The sequence below is a fragment of the Palaemon carinicauda genome, chromosome 1, assembly GCF_036898095.1.
Source record: "Palaemon carinicauda isolate YSFRI2023 chromosome 1, ASM3689809v2, whole genome shotgun sequence".
Lineage (NCBI taxonomy): Eukaryota > Metazoa > Arthropoda > Malacostraca > Decapoda > Palaemonidae > Palaemon > Palaemon carinicauda.
In genome coordinates this window covers 118840309-118860463 of record NC_090725.1, presented here as the reverse complement: position 1 = coordinate 118860463, position 20155 = coordinate 118840309, and the positions used below count along the sequence as shown (strand labels likewise).

General features: G+C 41.4%; 1 protein-coding gene across 3 annotated transcripts in view; it reads right to left on the bottom strand.

Moving 5' to 3' along the window:
- LOC137651194 (peroxisomal leader peptide-processing protease) overlaps nt 1-20155 on the bottom strand; it is a 318149-nt gene that overhangs the window by 244706 nt on the left and 53288 nt on the right. For all 3 annotated transcript variants that reach the window (XM_068384358.1, XM_068384350.1, XM_068384367.1), the window contains exon 2: nt 8160-9116. In XM_068384358.1, the coding sequence (XP_068240459.1) occupies nt 8160-8883 (724 nt within the window). In that variant the 5' untranslated portion in view covers nt 8884-9116. The remainder of the gene's footprint in view (nt 1-8159; nt 9117-20155) is intronic.

Sequence of the window (20155 nt, the reverse complement as noted above, 5' to 3'; positions counted from 1 at the left end):
TTGCCTCCTCTCCTTTTAACAACCTTCCATTTCCATCTTTCACTCTCTCTTCAATTTTTGAACCAGTCTTCCTTACTCTCTTCACTTCTTTCCAAAACTTCTTCTTATTCTCTTCATATGAATGACCCAATCTCTAACCCCACCTCAGGTCAGCTGCCCTCTTTGCTTCACTTACCTTGTACTTTACTTCCACATTTTTCTCTCCATGTCTTTCATAATTCTCTACACTATTACTCTGCAGTCATTCTTCAAAAGCCCTCTTTTTCTCTTCCACTTTTACCTTCACTCCTTCCTTCATTCCACCATTCACTTGCCACACACATCACTTGCAATCCTAACAAAATTTTCTTTTACTAACTTCCACTCCTCCTCTAAATTACCAGTTTCTCTTACTTTCACTTCGTCATATGCCATTTTCAACTTTTCTTGATATTTAATTTTTACCACCGGTTTTATTAGCTCTTCAACCCTCACTAGCTCCCTTTTACATCCACCTACTCTATTCCCCCATTCTTTTGCTACAACTAATTTTCCTTCCACCAAAAAATGATCAGACATACTGTTAGCCATACCCCTAAACACGTGCACGTCTTTCAATCTTCCAAACATTCTTTTAGTTATCAACACATAATCCATTAACACCCTTTCTACCACTCTTCCATTTGCCACTCTTACCCATGTATACTTGTTTTTATCTTTCTTTTTGAAAAAGCTAGAACTTATCACCATCTCTTGCTCAACACACATATCTACTAGTCTCTCACCACTCTCATTTTCACCTGGTACGCCATACTTCCCAATGACACCTTCTACCTCTCCAGCGCCCACTCTAGCATTTAAGTCATCCATGACAACTACATAATTCCTTCTACCCAGTCCTACCCACCTAGTTAATTCATTCCAGAACTCATTCCGCTCTTCTTCACTTTTCTCACTACCTGGCCAATATGCACTGACAAAAGCCCAACATTCCCTACCCAACCTAACCCTTACCCACATTAACCTAGATGATATCTCCTTTCATTCCACTACTTTACCTGTCATCCATTCACTCGCCAATAAAGCCACACCTCTTGCTCATCCCCTTTCAATCCCAGACACTCTACCAGACATTTCACCAAACATCACTTCACCTTTCCCTTTTATCTTTGTCTCACACAAAGCCAATATATCCATCCTTCTATTCCTAAATATACTTCCAATCTCACATCTTTTACTCTCTATCGTACTACATATCTATTTACCCTAGTTAAAATGCAGGATGCTATTATCCAAGGGGCTCCAATAGTGGAAAAATAGCGTAATGAGAAAACTATATGAGTAACAAATAATGAATGTAGAGCATCTTGGGATCAGTCACATCATTAACACAGCTGTCATATATAAACTATGAAGAGAGACTTATGTCAGCCTGTCCAACCAAAAAAATATTCGCTACAAGCCTGAGCTCCTGAAATTCCACAGATTCAACTGCCTGATTAGGAAGATCATTACACAATCTGGAATAAAACTTCTAGAATGATATGTTATGTTGTGCCTTATGGTGAAGAAGGCATGACTGTTAAAAGTTATTGCATACTTAATACTATGTACAGGATGATATAGTCTGGGAAGATCTGAATGCAAAGAAAAGTCAGAATAATGAAAAATCTTATGCAAAATGCATCAAGAAATAACTTGATGATGGTACATACATACATATACCATGGCACTTCCCCCAATTTTGGGGGGTAGCCGACATCAACAAAGAAAGAAAAACAAAAAGGGGACCTCTACTCTCTACGTTCCTCCTAGCCTAACAAGGGATTCAACCGAGTTCAGCTGGTACTGCTAGGGTGTCACAGCCCACCCTCCCACATTATCCACCACAGATGAAGCTTCATAATGCTGAATCCCCTACCGCTGCTACCTCCGCGGTCATCTAAGGCATCGGAGGCAGCAGCAGGGCCTACCGGAACTGCGTCACAATCGCTCGCCATTCATTCCTATTTCTAGCACGCTCTCTTGCCTCGCTCACATCTATCCTCCTATCACCCAGAGCTTCCTTCACTCCATCCATCCACCCAAACCTTGGCCTTCCTCTAGTACTTCTCCCGTCAACTCTTGTATTCATCACCTTCTTTAGCAGACATCCATTTTCCATTCTCTCAACATGGCCAAACCACCTCAACACATTCATATCCACTCTAGCTGCTAACTCATTTCTTACACCCGTTCTCACTCTCACCCCTTCGTTCCTAACCATATCTACTCGAGATACACCAGCCATAGTCCTTAGACACTTCATCTCAAACACATTCAATTTCTGTCTCTCCATCACTTTCATTCCCCACAACTCCGATCCATACATCACAGTTGGTACAATCACTTTCTCATATAGAACTCTCTTTACATTCATGCCCAACCCTCTATTTTTTACTACTCCCTTAACTGCCCCCAACACTTTGCAACCTTCATTCACTCTCTGACGTACATCTGCTTCCACTCCACCATTTGCTGCAACAACAGACCCCAAGTACTTAAACTGATCCATCTCCTCAAATAACTCTCCATTCAACATGACATTCAAGCTTGCACCACCTTCCCTTCTCATACATCTCATAACCTTACTCTTACCCACATTAACTCTCAACTTCCTTCTCTCACACACTCTTCCAAATTCTGTCACTAATCATCCAAGCTTCTCTTCTGTGTCTGCAACCAGTACAGTATCATCCGCAAACAACAACTGATTTACCTCCCATTCATGGTCATTCTCGTCTACCAGTTTTAATCCTCGTCCAAGCACTCGAGCATTCACCTCTCTCACCACTCCATCAACATACAAGTTAAACAACCACGGCGACATCACACATCCCTGTCTCAGCCCCACTCTCACCGGAAACCAATCACTCACTCCATTTCCTATCCTAACACACGCTTTACTACTTTTGTAGAAACTTTTCACTGTTTGCAACAACCTTCCACCAACTCCATATAACCTCATCACATTCCACATTGCTTCCCTATCAACTCTACCATATGCTTTCTCCAGATCCATAAACGCAACATACACCTCCTTACCTTTTGCTAAATATTTCTCGCATATCTGCTTAACTGTAAAAATCTGATTCATACAACCCCTACCTCTTCTAAAACCACCCTGTATTTCCAAGATTGCATTCTCTGTTTTATCCTTGATCCTATTAATCAATACTCTACCATACACTTTTCCAACTACACTTAACAAACTAATACCTCTTGAATTACAACACTCATGCACATCTCCCTTACCCTTATATAGTGGTACAATACATGCACAAACCCAATCTACTGGTACCATTGACAACACAAAACACATATTAAACAATCTCACCAACCATTCAAGTACAGTCACACCCCCCTCCTTCAACATCTCAGCTCTCACACCATCCATACCAGATGCTTTTCCTACTCTCGTTTCATCTAGTGCTCTCCTCACTTCATCTATTGTAATCTCTCTCTCTCATTCTCATATCCCATCACTGGCACCTCAACACCTACAACAGCAATTATATCTGCCTCCCTATTATCCTCAACATTCAGTAAACTTTCAAAATATTCCGCCCATCTTTTCCTTGCCTCCTCTCCTTTTAACAACCTTCCATTTCCATCTTTCACTCTCTCTTCCATTCTTGAGCCAGCCTTCCTTACTCTCTTCACTTCTTTCCAAAACTACTTCTTATTCTCTTCATATGAATGACCTAATCCCTGACCCCACCTCAGGTCAGCTGCCCTCTTTGCCTCACGTACCTTGCGCTTTACTTCCACATTTTTCTCTTTATATTTTTCATACTTCTCTATACTATTACTCTGCAGCCATTCTTCAAAAGCACTCTTTTTCTCTTCCACTTTTACCTTCATTCCACCATTCACTGCCCTTCCTCATGCTGCCTCCAACAACCTTCTTTCCACACACATCACTTGCAATCCAAACAAAATTTTCTTTTACTAACTTCCAGAGAAACTGGCAATTTAGAAATTGCCAGTTTCTCCTACTTTCACTTCGTCATATATCATTTTCAACCTTTCCTGATATTTACTTTTTACCACCGGTTTTATTAGCTCTTCAACCCTCACTACCTCCCTTCTACATCCACCTACTCTATTCCCCCATTCTTTTGCTACAACTAATTTTCCTTCCACCAAAAAATGATCAGACATACTGTTAGCCATACCCCTAAACACGTGCACGTCTTTCAATCTTCCAAACATTCTTTTAGTTATCAACACATAATCCATTAACGCCCTTTCTAGCACTCTTCCATTTGCCACTCTTACCCATGTATACTTATTTTTATCTTTCTTTTTGAAAAAGCTATTACTTATCACCATCCTCTTGCTCAACACACATATCTACTAGTCTCTCGCCACTCTCATTTTCACCTGGTACGCCATACTTCCCAATGACACCTTCTACCTCTCCAGCGCCCACTCTAGCATTTAAGTCACCCATGACAACTACATAATTCCTTCTACACACCTAGTTAATTCATTCCAGAACTCATTCCGTTCTTCTTCACTTTTCTCACTACCTGGCCCATACGCACTGACAAACGCCCAACATTCCCTACCCAACCTAACCCTTACCCACATTAACCTAGATGATATCTCCTTCCATTCCACTACTTTACCTGTCATCCATTCACTCAGCAATAAAGCCACACCCTCTCTCGCTCTTCCCCTTTCAATCCCAGACACTCTACCAGACATTTCACCAAACATCCCTTCACCCTTTCCTTTTATCTTCCTCTCACACAAGGCTAATACATCCATCCTTCTATTCCTAAACATACTTCCAATCTCACATCTTTTACTCTCTATCGTACTACATATTTATTTACCCTAGTTAAAATGCAGGATGCTATTATCCAAGGGGCTCCAATAGTGGAAAAATAGCGTAATGAGAAAACTATATGAGTAACAAATAATGAATGTAGAGCATCTTGGGATCAGTCACATCATTAACACAGCTGTCATATATAAACTATGAAGAGAGACTTATGTCAGCCTGTCCAACCAAAAAAATATTCGCTACAAGCCTGAGCTCCTGAAATTCCACAGATTCAACTGCCTGATTAGGAAGATCATTACACAATCTGGACTAAATCTTCTAGAATGATACGTATGTTATGTTGTGCCTTATGGTGAAGAAGGCATGACTGTTAAAAGTTATTGCATACTTAATACTATGTACAGGATGATATAGTCTGGGAAGATCTGAATGCAAAGAAAAGTCAGAATAATGAAAAATCTTATGCAAAATGCATCAAGAAATAACTTGATGATGGTGCCAGAGATTAATATCTTTATCAGGAATATGAAATTCCATAGACAGCAAGTTTTTGCCAACATAACAAGATGAGCATCAGCAGCTGTTGATGAGACAGGAGAACAATACTCGAAACAAGCCAGAATGAAAGAATTGAAAGATTTCTTCAAACGAGATTCATCACTGAAAATCTTAAAATGTACTCAATACAGCATTTTTTTGCGTGGTTGAAGAGGAAACAGACCAAATGTGTTTCTCAAAAGTTAATTTACTATAAAAAATTACACCTAAAAATCTTGAAGTTGCAAACATTAAGAGAAACATTATTAGAGCAAAGATCTGAATGTTGAGGAGCCACTGTCCTCAACCCACTTACAATCATAGTTTGAGTTTTGTTAGGGTACAACTTCATGCCCCATAATTTCTCCCATGCACTAATTTTAGCTATATTTCTATACAGGGATTCGGCAACCCCAGATCTACAGTCAGGAGATGGAATTAAGGCAAAAAAGTAATATCATCAGCATTTGCAACGAGCTTGTTTTCTTGGCCAAACCACATCTCATGTATATAGTATGAGAAGAAACACGCCAGGCTGGGAGGAACGTAGAGAGGAGAGGTCCCCTTTTTTGTTTCATTTGTTTGATGTCGGGTACCCCCAAAATTGGGGGAAGTGCCTTGGTATATGTATGTATGTATGTATGTATGTATTACTATTATTATTATTATTATTATTATTATTATTATTATTATTATTATCATTATTATTATCTATATTAGTTGGAAAAGCATGATGCTATAAGCAAAAGGGCTCCAACAGGTAAAAAAAGGCCAGTGAGGAAAGGAAACAAGGAAATAAACAATCTACAAGAGAACTAATGGACAATTAAAATAAAATATTTCAAGGACAGTAACAATATCCAAACAGACCTTCCATATATACAATATAAAATTAAAAAAACGTGAGGAAGAGAAATAAGATAATATAGTGTGTCCAAGTGTACCCTCAAGCAAGAAAACTTTTCCAAAAGAGTGAAAGACCATGGTACAGAGGCTATGGCCCTACCCAAGACTAGAGAACAATGGTTTGATTTTGGAGTGTCATTCTACTAAAGAGCTGCTTACCACAGCTATAGTGTCTCTTCTACCATTACCTATAAGAAAGTAACCGTTGGACAATTAAAGTGCAGTAGTTAACCCCTTGAGCGAAGAATTGTTTGGTAATGTCAGTGTTGTCAGGTGAATGAGGACAAAGGAGGATATGGAAAGAACAAGCCAGACTATTTCTTGTATGTTCAGTCAAATAAAAAGTGAGCTATAATCAGAGAAAGGTATCTAATGTAGTACTGTCTGTCCAGTCAAAGGACCCAATAACTCTCTAGTGGTAGTATCTCAATGGGTGGCTGGAGCTCTGGCCAACCATTCAGTGTATGTGCAGGCAACTGAAAAATTAGCAATAACCTGAGAGAGGTATCCAATGCAGTACTTTCTGGCCACTCAAAGAACCTAACAACTTTCTAATAGTAGTACCTCAATGGGTGACTGGTGCCCAGGCCAAACTGCTTCCATGAGAACACCATATCTCACATTCCTATACTCACTATGGTGCCCATCAACAACAACTCTTTGTAATCTATTACTTCAAATTTCAATAATGATGCTATGAAAAGACTCACCTACTCCCAACTTTTTAAATTTGATGACAAGGGCCTCATGATTAACATGATCAAAGGCAGCACTAAAATAATGGCCAATCATACTAACTTTCTGTACAATACTGGAGATTGTAATAAGGGCATCATATGCTTAAAGGCTTTTCAGAAAGTCAAATTGCAAACTAGGGAATTAATAATTACCTTCGGCATCCCTATTTAGATGTTTTGCCAAAAGACATTCAAAAGCTTTAGATAATAGGAGTTATGAACAATGTGTGGTAATTAGCAGGGCTAGAGCTACCATAAACACATTTACTTAGTGGAATAACATTACCAATTCTCCAAGAAGGCAAAAACGAACCTCTTCTTATTGAGGAAAATAATTTAGGAGCTAAGAAATCAGGGCTAAATAAATATACTGTACTGTATATGTAAACTGTACATTGATACATACATACGTACTGTGTACGTATAATGTATGTATGTATGTGTGCGTGTAGGTATGTATATGTATGTGTGTATATATATATATATATATATATATATATATATATATATATATATATATATATATATATACATATATATATATATACATATATATATATATATATAATACTATATATATATATATACACATATATATATGTATATGTATATATATATATATATATATATATATATATATATATATATATATATATATACAGTATATATATATATATATATATATATATATATATATATATATATATATATATATGTACATATATATATGTATATATATATATATATATATATATATATATATATATATATATATATATATATATATATATGCGTAAAAATCACAGGAAAACGTGATGCTCAGATGCAGAAGAACTACAGGGAAAATGAAAATACGAAATATACGATTAAGTCTTGACTAGTTTCGTCATACTTCTGAAGAAGTATCACGAAACTAGTCAGGACTTAATCGTATATTTCGTATTTTCATTTACCCTGTGGTTCTTCTGCAAATATATACATATATATATATATATATATATATATATATATATATATATATATATATATATATATATATATATATATATATATATATATATATATATATATATATATGTACATTGTGGGTATAACATTCTCAAAAATGAGATAATGCCTCTATTTACTATATAAATAAGTAAAACAAATATTCAAGAGAACTGTACCTTTATTTGCAACAGCAGTGTGCATCAAAAGCTGGTCAATCAAATCACAAAGTTCTTTGCCAGGTGCTATGGTCCTACATTTTTCCTCGCAATCCTTCTGTATGTCAAGTTTCAACACAACAAATAAGGACAGCATAACAGACTCTAAATCACTGTATTTGTCTTCATTATCAATAATGTCTTCAGTCAATCTCCATCCATCACATGGTGGCATCATGGCAGAGAGGCTGTGCATAATGTTTGGCTGCAAAAGTAACATGCTAACACTTGCCGGATGACAAAAGTACTGGGGGGTTTCAGGTGATGAAGATACTAGTGGCAAATGAAGATCTCTACCATGTAGCTTATTAGGATAAGGATGGTTTGGAGGGATCATAGGTTTCACTACAGCAGAAACTCCTTTTGGTAATGCCTGAACAGAATCTGACAACTGAGTACTTGAATTTCTCAGTACATTCCCTTCACACATTACTTGAAATTTTGCCTCTGTAAATTCTAAAACTGTTCTGAGACTGGAGTCACTCTCATTAATAGCAATACCTTTATTTCTTAAATCTTCAAACAATGATTCAGCTGTCTTTTCTTTTAAAACATCAATAACAATGGTGCCATGTGTAAGGATCCAACCATGACCTAAGAAAATGCCAGAGCAGCTAACTTTATCTTTAGCACCCTCCTTTCCCAAAGGGGGCAAATATTCAACAATAACCCCAAGGCCACCCATTTCTTCAGTTTAAAAAAGTACAGTCACTTGCTCTTTAAAGTATATAAATAGTACATAGCACTAGTCTATTCAATAAAAAAAACTTATACAAAACTTAATATTGACACTATTTACAACACAGATTATGATGTATAAAGAATTAACTATTTTGATGTATTCTCCTCTTCTTCCAAAGCCTTAAGAAGTTCTTTTTCTTTCCTCATGTGGGTCTTTTTTATGCACTCTTCTATTTCCTGAAAAAAAATAGGTAAAATAAATTTCCAATAAACCTAAATTAACTTCTAAAGCCTAATTTGATATAGACTACAAATAAAAACACCATGAGACCTTTACCAATTACATTAACTTTTAATCCAGAATCTAGTCACACATCTAACAAAGGAAAAGATAATGCAGAACATAGTTTAATTACAAAACATATATTTTACTGATATATCTAATTATGATCACATAATGGTTATTAGAAAGCATTACAGAATTAAATCCTATAAAGATTTTATCCAAAAAAATTAAATTTATCGTTATTTTATATTACTCAATGTTAAAAGAAATGATAAATATAACATTTGAAAGCAATTTGTCTTTTTGCTGACGATACAAACCTTGAGCTCTTTCTTATTATTATTAGCATTATCATTATTATTATCATAGTTATTATTACTATTATTACTAGCTAAGCTACAACCCTAGTTGGAAAAGCAAGATGCTATAAGCCCAAGGGCTCCAACAGGGAAAAATAGCCCAGTGAGGAAAGGAAATAAGGAAATAAATAAATAAGTAATGAACAATTAATATGAAATATTTTATAAACAATAACAAAATTGAAACATATTTCATATATAGACTATAGAAAGACTTATGTCAGCCAGTTCAACATAAAAACATTTGCTGCAAGTTTGAACTTTTTGAGTTTCCTTGATTCAACTACCCTATTAGGAAGATCATTCCACAACTTGGTCACAGCTGAAATAAAACTTCTAGAATACTGTGTAGTATTGAATCTCATGATGGAGAAGGCCTGGCTATTAGAATTAACTGCATGCCTAGTATTACGAACAGGATGGAACTGTCCGGGAAGATCTGAATGTGAAGGATGGTCAGAATTATGAAAAATCTTATGCAACATGCATAATGAACTAATTGAACGATGGTGCCAGAGATTAATATCTATATCATGAATAAGAAATTTAATAGACCGTAAGTTCCTGTCCAACAAATTAAGATGAGAATCAGCAGCTGATGACCATACAGGAGAGCAAAACTCAAAACAAAGTAGAATGAACGAATTAAAACACTTCTTAATAGATTGATCCCCGAAAATTTAAAAAGGCTTTCTTAATAAGCCAATTGAAGAAGACAGACTTAATGTTTTTCTCAAAAATAAATTTGCTGTCGAGAATCACACCCAAAATTTTAAGTCATACAGAGTTAAAGAAATATTTTCAATGCTGAGATCCGGATGTTGAGGAGCCATTGTCCTTGACCTACTAATCATACTTTGAGTTTTTTTAGGATTCAACTTCATGCCCCATAATTTGCACCATGTAGTAATTTTAGCTAAATTTCTATTAAGGGATTCAGAAACCCCAGATCAACATTCAGGAGATGGAATTGATTCAAAAAGAGTAGCATCATTTGCATATGCAACAAGCTTGTTTTCTAGGCCAAACCACATGTCATGTGTATATAGTATGAAAAGTAATGGGCCAAGAACACTATCCTGAGGAACACCAGATATCACATTCCTATACTCACTATGGTGCCTATCAAAAACAACTTTTTGCGCTCTATTACTTAAAAATTCAATAGTGATGCTAAGAAACGATCCACCCACTCCCAACTGTTAGAGTTTGAAAACAAGGGCCTCATGATTAAGACGGCCAAAGGCAGCACTAAAATCAAGGCCAATCATACGAACTTCCAGACCACAATCAAGGGATTTTCTGTACAGCATTGGAGATTGTAAGAAGGGCATCACATGCTCCAAGGCTTTTATGAAAACCAAATTGCAAATTGGGGAACAGATGATTACCTTCAGCAAACCTATTAAGATGTCTTGCCAAAAGACATTAAAAAATTTAGATAATATGGGAGTTATGGAAATTGGGCAGTAAACAGTTGGACTTGAGCTACCACAAACACATTTACATGGTGGAGTAACATTACCAATTCTCCAAGTGCGAAAAGCTCTTCTTGCTAACTTGTGCAAAATAACAGATAACTTTGGAGCTAAGAAATCTGCAGTCATCATAAAAAACAAAGGAAAAATACCATTTGAGTCTACACCTCCACAAGCATCAAGGTCCATCAAGAGAGCTTTAATTTCACAAGATCGAAAACCTAAACTAATTAGTTTAGCCTCAGGAAAACTGGAATGAGGAAGTTTGAGTTTCTCATTACTCTGCTTACTGTCAAACACATCAGCCAGAAGAGTTACCTTTTCCTTTGGACAGTAGGTGACAGAGCCATCTGGTTCAAGTAAAGGAATAACTGTTGCATCTACACCAGAGAGTGTAGATTTAAGGGTATTCCACCACTTATGCTATGGGAGTTATACCAGAAGAGTTTCTTTTATGGTTAAATTGTATTGCTTTTCAGTTGTAGCATAAACTCGCGGAGCAAAAGCTCATGGCTGAGTATAGTTATTCCAGGTCAAATCTGATCTGTTACCCTTCCAAAGATGATAGGCCTCTTGCTTCTCCAAATAAGCATGTCTACAATCATCACTGAACCATGATTTGTCCTTCACTCGGTACCTTAGTACACGAGAAGAGATACGCCTATCAATTATGTTGACTAGATTCTCATTCAAAGGGACAACAGAATCAACACTACTATACAACTGTGGCCAATTCAGGCCCAAAGGATAATGCAAAATCCCATTCCAGTCTGCTTGAAATTTCATATAAATCTTACATGAGTATGAAACATCAGGACAGGCTGCTCAGTCATCACTACTAATGAAATCATGGCATGATCACATGTCCCGACTGGAGAACCAACCTTACTTGTTATAACGCCAAGGGAGTCGGTTTATGCGAGGTCCAAGCAGTTACCAGACCTGTGAGTAGCTTCACTAATGATTTGCTCACAACCTGATTCAGGGGCAGTCTGAAGCTCTTAAGCCATGGCGATCAGTCGGAGAAACAGAACTTAACCACTCCCTGTGGTGAGCATTGAAATCACCAAAAAAGACAAAAGAGTCCTTTCTATCACCTTGTATCTTACCCATAATGGTAAGAAGACAATCAAAGATAGAATTATCCATATCTGGATACCGGTAGATCGAACACAAAAAGAAGTTATGTCTGCCACAAACTTTTATTACCTGAATCTCATGACATTCACATTCATAAGACTTATGAGAAAAAGGGTACTCAGTCCTAATGTACACTGCCATTCCCCTAGTCCTACGGATGGCATCACGTTTCAACATTATTGGCTTCTTAAAACCAGTTATAAGGAGCTCAGATAAGTTCCTCATATTGGAAACCAAAGTTTCTAAGCACAAAAGAATATTGTACTGTCCGGATGCAACTGAAAGGTCTTGAATATTTGCATGAAGACCAATTGCAATACAGTAAACGACATTGATGAAATCTAGGACATACAGGTCCTGGATTTTGCTCAATGTCTCCAGACAGCATAAGAATTAATGGTAATAAAAAAGATACATAATACATAAAAACTAAATTAACAAGAATGATAACAACAACATGTACAGAAATATAAATAATATAATTGATCAAACCCATAGACTATAGAAAAACAGTCGGAAAACTGGTCAACATGGAGAAGCCTATACACCATGCAAGGCTAAATACGCTCCAGGATAGCCACTTCAACTGAAGGGAGGACAGAGAGGATGGTTTTGAGAAGAAAGAGAATCAGTTAGGAGATTATACTTTCGGCGAAGCTGAAACTAGCCATAAGACTTTTAGCCAGGTATAACTACATTACTACTAGTTAGTAGGGGTAGGGGGATAGCCGGCTACTCCGCTCACACACACACCCCTGTGTTCTAGTGTCACTTTTCCTTGCAGGCTGGATTTATCAGGGGATAGGTGATGGCAGGCCAATCTGTATAAAGAGCTCAAGATTTATATCGTTAGGAAAAAAACAAATTACTTTCAAATTTGTCATTTGATCCAACACTAAATACATACCCTTTAGCTCTTTATTAGGAATGACTCACCCATTTGGAGGGTGGAAATCCAAACTAACTGGCTGGCTTTTGACCAGCAGTTTTCCCGTATGATCAACAAGTCTTTCAGTCTGACAGCCTGTTTGACTATTGCTGTGGTTTCTATCTTGAACGGAGTTTGAAGGACAAAATTGTTCAAGGCAGAGAGGTCCATGGATGGTGTCCAGCCTACAGACGTCTTTTCTACTAGAAAGTCGCCTTTAAAAGCCTGGGGACCCGTTGACGACCTCCTGGAGAGAGCCCTTCTCTATTATAGTCTAACTTCTTCCCAAAGACCAGCGTTCTTTGCCAATCCTTCTGCGAAGGACGGAGATCTCGTTGGAGGACGAATCAAGGGAGGTGGAGAGATGATGAATGGGAGACATACCCTTCACTGAGGACAAAGATCGTCCAAGGTTCAGCCACGTGACATTGCTATGGGTGTCAGCCGAGTTGCAGGCACCCTCCAACGGTGGTATAGCAGGAGGAAGGACACCCCTAGTGGGGTCGCCATTCGTGTTCACCACCTTTTCCCCTTCGTTCTTTCTGCGTTTCTCCCACCACTTCTCAGGGTCAGAAAGATCTTCGGTCGTGGCTAGGAAGCTATCAGTCCCAGACCTGTGGTCCAGTGATGAGGGAACCTGAAGAGTCGCTTTTGCCAATCTCTTCATACTCAGGACCTCCACAGATGAGAACGTCACCGATTGCGTTGAAATTTTCTCCATGGTCGAACCTTGAGACAAGGCCGAAACTGCCAGGATTACTGGTAATGGAAAAAGGAAGTCACCTTAAATATCTTATTATTTCCTCTACCTCACAAATGGAGGAGGATATAACCTCAATGATTTGCTAGCTTTAAGGGAATCCCATCTCAGAAATCTGTAATTCAACCTTAGTAATGGACCCAGCAGCCAACTTAGACCACAGTAGCTCCAACCGTTGTCTGTTGGCTCTTAGAGCACAGCATAGCAAGTCTATAGCCAAGTCTCTTCCCTGCAGAGGGGAGTAAGGGGCCTCATTGAGTCCATTAACCACATGAATGCAGATGAGAACCTGCATAAACGCAGATTCTGATTCGCCTTCCTCTTGTGTCGGGAGCATTAGGAGGGAGATTACCAATTGAGTTGTCAAAATCAGTATCGAGGTCGTCATCTGAATTAGCCATAGAGGAAAGAAACATAGGAGGATCTATTCTTACCTCTCAAATTGACTCTACCGTCGTAGATGGCTGATCTTGCAAGATTTGGGTCCTCTGGGGGATCAGAGGCCCCATTCTTCAACAGGGTGTTTGCATCCTTCCGTTCAAAGGGCTTGCCTGTAAATCAGGCGAGAATGCTGGAAGACGCCTCTCACTGCCCCGTAACCACCACTGGTTTCACTGGGGCTGACACCAGGATGGAAGGTTCCTCCGAAGCGGAAGAATACACGACCTCTATAAGTGAGAACCTTTAAAAATCAACGAAAGATCGATCCCCTGTTGGAACTGGGACAGAAAGTGGAGGCATGACCTGTCTAGGCCGATGCTGCCTTTCACCAGGCTTAATGAGAACGATTCCCAATTTCTCCCACATAGGATCAGAGCCAGATGGTATGGATTTAATCCCTACCATGAACAGGTGATTGTGATCCGATCACAAGTTACTAGGGGTTGCGCAGCTACCTGTACACGATCCCGGGAAACATTGCTGCTCAACACTGGTGCATGGGTGACAGGTGGGCAAGACTGTGAATCGCGAGCTACTTGGTGTAGAAGCTTGCACTCACCTGTGCGTGAGCGAGACAAAGTAGGTTGGTTTGTGGGTGCAAGCAGGTGTTGTGCAGGGCTTACTAACCTTCCTGGCAAGCTCTGACAAGCAGAGAGCACCTGATGTGTTACCAATGGTAACCGCGCTTGCTGAACACCATGGGAGTCTCATGTCACCATAGCGGCAAGGTTAAGTGCACGCTGGATTGCAGGATGAAACTCCATATAAGGAGAGACAATTCCAACAAGGAGGAAATGTTAACTCCTTTCAGTCTAAAGGCGAGGCTCAAGGCTGAGCGATAGCTTTTCACCGCCGAGACCTTGAGGAGTTTTTCCTTCCAAAGGTATACAAAGAACTCTGCAACCACAAAAGACAGTCCACTTAGCCTGGTAAATGGCAACAGAAGATTTCCGGAGGTATCCGGACATCCTCCTCACAATTTGTTGCTGGATAGTCTCCAGCCGTGAAGACGTAGTGATCCTAAAGCCTTGTGAAAAAGGTTCACTTGTGGTTGTCTGCACTGGTCATGTCATGGAGGGAATTCTCACGGCACTTCAGTCAGCAGCTGAAGCAGGTCCGGTAACCATTCCGCATGATGCCATAGCAGAGTTAAGAGGGTCATTACTAGGTTTGCACCGATCTTGCCTTGTTGAGCACCCTTCTTATCAGGCAGAACGGGGAAAGGCGTAAACGTCGATGTTGTCACACCGTTGTTGGAATGCATCCTGCCAAAGGGCTTGGGATCTGAGACTGGTGAATAGTAGAACAGGAGTCCGTTGTTCAGTGATGTCGCGAACAGGTCCATTATCGGGAACCCCAAAAAGTCAGGACTTTGTTAGCTACTAGATGAATCAAAGACCACTTGGAGCTCACTATCTGAGTCGCTCTGCTCAGATTGTCCATGAGGGACAAGAAGGTCGACCCCTCAGCGTAGATTCTCTTCAGTCATCCGTCATCCGAGATCCATCCTCTGCTCAGGTCTCATAGGGACCATTGCATTTGGAGTCCTCTTGCTAAACCCACCTGGGTTTTAGCTGCCACTGAAGTGATCGGATTTGTAGATGGCCGTTGCTGACTAGACGAACCAGGGACAATAAGTGACCCATGAGACGTAACCACTGCTGGGCTGGGAGCACGTCTCGCTGAAGGAAGGGACTTGTCACCTTCTTCAGCGTCTGGATCGTCATCTGAAGGGGAGACTTTCTGCAGGCTGCTGTTGATGATCATGCCTATGTATACCAGTCTTTGTGATGGAAGCAGGGAAGACTTCTCAAGATTTACCACAATCCCCAAATTGCAACAAAACTCGAGGAGTCTGTCTCAGTGTTGAAGAAGGGTAGCCACTGAGTCTGCTCAGATCAGCCAGTCATCAAGGTATCTTAAGAGACAGGTGCCAATCCTGTGGGTCCAGGTTGACACTAGGGTAAAAACTAGTGAAAACCTGAGGTGCTGTTGGCAGACTGAAGCACAACACCTTGAACTGGTATTGCTTGTTATTGTGGATGATCCTTAGATACTTCCTTGATGACGGATGTACTGGGATCTGGAAATATGTGTCCTTGATGTCCAACATGCATATGAAGTCCTGTGGTCTTACTATTTGTCTGACTGTGTCTGCTGTCTCCATCCTGAATGGAGTTTATTGAACAAACTTGTTAAGGGCTGAGAGGTCGATGACGGGTCTCCAGACTTGGGACACCTTTTTCACAAGAATGAGTCGACTGAAGAAGCCTCGGGACTCATTGAGGACTTCTTGGAAAGCCCCCTTTTCCAACATGATCTGGACTTCGGCTCTCAGAGCCAACTCCTTCAGGGATCCCTTGATGTAAAAGCTCGATGGAACTGGACTCTGAGTCAATGATTGTGTGAATGGGACGCAATACCCTGAACGAATCACAGAGACTGTCCAGGTCTCAGCCCCAAGCTGCAGCCACCTCTGTCACTGACATTGCAGGCATCCCGCACTAGTGGACAAGTGTGACTTAGACGTCTGTGGTTTCTTCGGTGGAGGAGCCACTCCGAAAGACCCAGAGGTCGTGGCCCTCTGAAGAAGAGAGTCTTGGCTTGATTTCCTCCATCGATCAGCTGTCCTCTAGACACCGTCCAAACTGAAGAGGGAAGGGTCCTCTCGACGTCGTTTGATCTGAAGAGGGAAAGATCCTCCAACGTTGAGTTCCGAAGTCTCATCACCTCTGACTTCGGAACTTGTCGATTTTCAACTACTGAGTCCCATGACCTGAGGATCAAATTTACCTATAGGTTGACCACCTGATGGGCAAGAAACTCAACGGTTCTGGTCCCCGATAAAATAAACATTGCCATCGACTTCCTGGTGCACTCCTAGGACCAATCTTTAGTTCTAACGAGATGACCTACCGACCCTAACCATAGGTCAAGCCACAAAGTTGTCTGCATGTTGAACTTTGCAACTGTCTCCATGTTAAGGGGATCTGCTGCGGAGAAGGTGACTGGGAAGCTTGAAAGGCTGTTACAGGAACCCCTCTTGTCAGGGCTTCGATGACTGGATCCTGAGGAAGGGGTAAGAGGTTTTCATCGGACACCTAGTAGTATCTCCTTTGTTGGATAAAAGGAGGAGGGAGAAGTTTGGAGAAGGAGCCGGCATGAAAATATAAGCGTCAGCAATCTGGGAAAAGGGCTTCTTTCTTGCCCCTTTCAACCCCCTCGACCAGGGTGACGCTGCGCTGGTCTTTGGAGGTCTCTGAGTGCTGTAGATGTGGTCTAGGACGGTGACTTTACCTTCCTGCAGAGCTACGGGGGCGGTCGTCCCAGCCGTTGATGGACCTCATGAAGGCCAACACCTGCCCAAATGCGTGGTTGAACTTGCTGCCCTGGGAAGGTAGTCATCGTTTCAGGAGTTAATGTCGTCATCCACCCACGAGCTCTCACCCATACGAGCCCAGGGTGGATCGTAGTCATCTTCATATCTAGATGACACTCTCGACGTCGCAGGAGCCTCCCTCGCTATTGCTGAAGATGAAGAACTGCAAGTCCTCTCCTGGATTTGAAAATACCTAGCAGCGCAGCTCTTCAGGATGGTCTTTGTCTCCTCACTCTCTCTTGGAGGAGGAAGTAACTTTGCTATCAGGGAAGGCCTTGCGTCCTCCCTGCGCCTGGGGTAATTGGGAACATCCTTCAGGGAAGTTACGGGAGGAGGTTGATCCGCCACCTCTTCTTTGTTGGCATAACTGGAGTCATCTCAAGTTGGGAGAAGTCCTGTTGAACTGCTTCTGGAGTACCAGAAGAGTTGCGCATCTTGGATCTTATCAGTGATACAGTACGATCATCAGGGGCTGATGTTCCATGGATGTAGCTGGAACAGCAGACCTGCGCCTTGGGTTGGACAAAGATGAGGTCTTTGAACAGATCGATGTTTCAAATGGGATCTGGGGTGTGCTGGTAGAGGCTGCTGATACCTGCTTACCAGTGGGTGCAGCACCGGTTACTGCAAGGCTAACGGCTCTCACCAACGCATCGAACCAGGGAGCCTTCTTTCTTCTCAAAGGTCAGCACTGTATAAGGCATCTCGTTACGGGCTGATGTCCCCTCCAGTGAGTCCGTGGCTTTGGCATCGGTAAAGGAGAGAGTTCTCTTACCTGGCCATAAGGGGACTGGCATGCTATTTTGCTTTGGCTTGCATGAGTGAGTTGGAGAAAGCGAGGATCTAGGTGAATGCTCAACTGGATCTTGTGTTGCATTCTTCACTCTACTGGATGATCGCTTGTTACTTGAATGTTGCGTGGTACTGAGCGATCACAATCCCCTGGGTGGCTACTCACTGATGGGTGGTCACAAACAGCTGCTTCGCTGTGTGCTACTGAACGCTCGCGGGCCAATGTAGACACATGAGCAGGAACTAGGAGGCGAGCTGCTACTGAAGATCTAGAAGAAGAAGCATTGTGAACCCGAGCAGGTGGGCGATCACACGCTGACGGGAGATTGCAATTAGGAAGCTTGGATCATAATCACGAGGATCTTAGCCTTGGAACAGCGAGGAATCATGCACCCTCTCGAGCTGGGGGCTGGTGGCACTCTAGAAGACAATGGTGAGCAGGAACTGGGTCGTGCGTTGCCTGGATATGCGCTAGAATCTGATTGCCGGCTCGCTGAAGTGTGCTGCCACGATGGGGCTGGTTCATACGCTGAATCCCTCTGAGACCTCGAAGGAGGAGATCTCCCTGGATTGCAGCAGTTGTTCTGGACGATCCTCCTGTCTGCGTTGCACGACGAGGGTGGAGAGCGCTGGGTGGTGAGGTGCGGTCTACGCTCTTGTCGAAGAGGGCGGGATGGTCTAGATTCCCTAGGTGGAGCGGCAAAAACTTCAGGACTCAGAAACAGGAACAGGACGAGGCGAGGCTGTAGCTCATCTAACTCGCAGGGAGCGAGCAACATCTGAAGACGAATCACTCTCAGATGGGCTAGAAAAAGGCATGGGAGAACCCAGACACCATCTCAAAGTACCATATGGCAAAGACCATTCCATGAGAACCTAACCTACGAACAAGAAAGGTGACTCCCAAGACGAACAGGAACATGCCTCGGACTTTGGCACACTCCCCAACCCCCGCAGGTGAGCTAACTCAGAACAAGGGCGAGCACTGTCATTGCCGTCTGGAACTGCAGCATGCGAAAACGGAGAACTCGGGTCTGGAAACACTTCACCGGACACAGAAGTAGGGAACTTCTCTGGTATGGAACCTTCAAAGCCCTATGAAGAAAGATCCAGGTCTAGCTCTTAGAAAGCCAATATGCACTTCCTCTCTGCTCCTAATAACAACAGCTTGAATAAACGTTCCTTCAACAGAGGAGCAGCGACACCAAGGGAAGGCCAAATCTGCTGCAAATTATCAATAGATAGGACTCACCTGCAGAGAGGGGCGGCGCCCTTCAGTCTTAAGGGTTGTCCTGCTGTTAAAAGGTCAACTCTACCACTCGATCAATCCCTGGGGAGACCAAACAAGGAGCTTCGGGAAGAGATCGAGGGGTGGAAGAAGAAGTACGAGGTTTCTTTGGCTTCGAGAATGACCCCTAAGAAGAGGATTCCCTCTTCGACTTTTTGTGCTGCCTTCCAAATCTCTCCCACTGGGGGATGACCACTCCAGACACTCCTCACAGGTGTGATCCTGATTACAAGGTCGTACTCAGAACCGGATACAACAAATAGACGTCGGTCTCGAACACAGACAAAAAGGTGTCGTATTTGCGCCCTTCAGGTCCATGACACATCCTCATGACGACCAGAAGGAGGAACACTCGCAACATGAAAAGAGAAAACGAAAAAGATTAGTCAATGTGGGCGGTGGAGAGAGACGAACCTCCGCTCTCA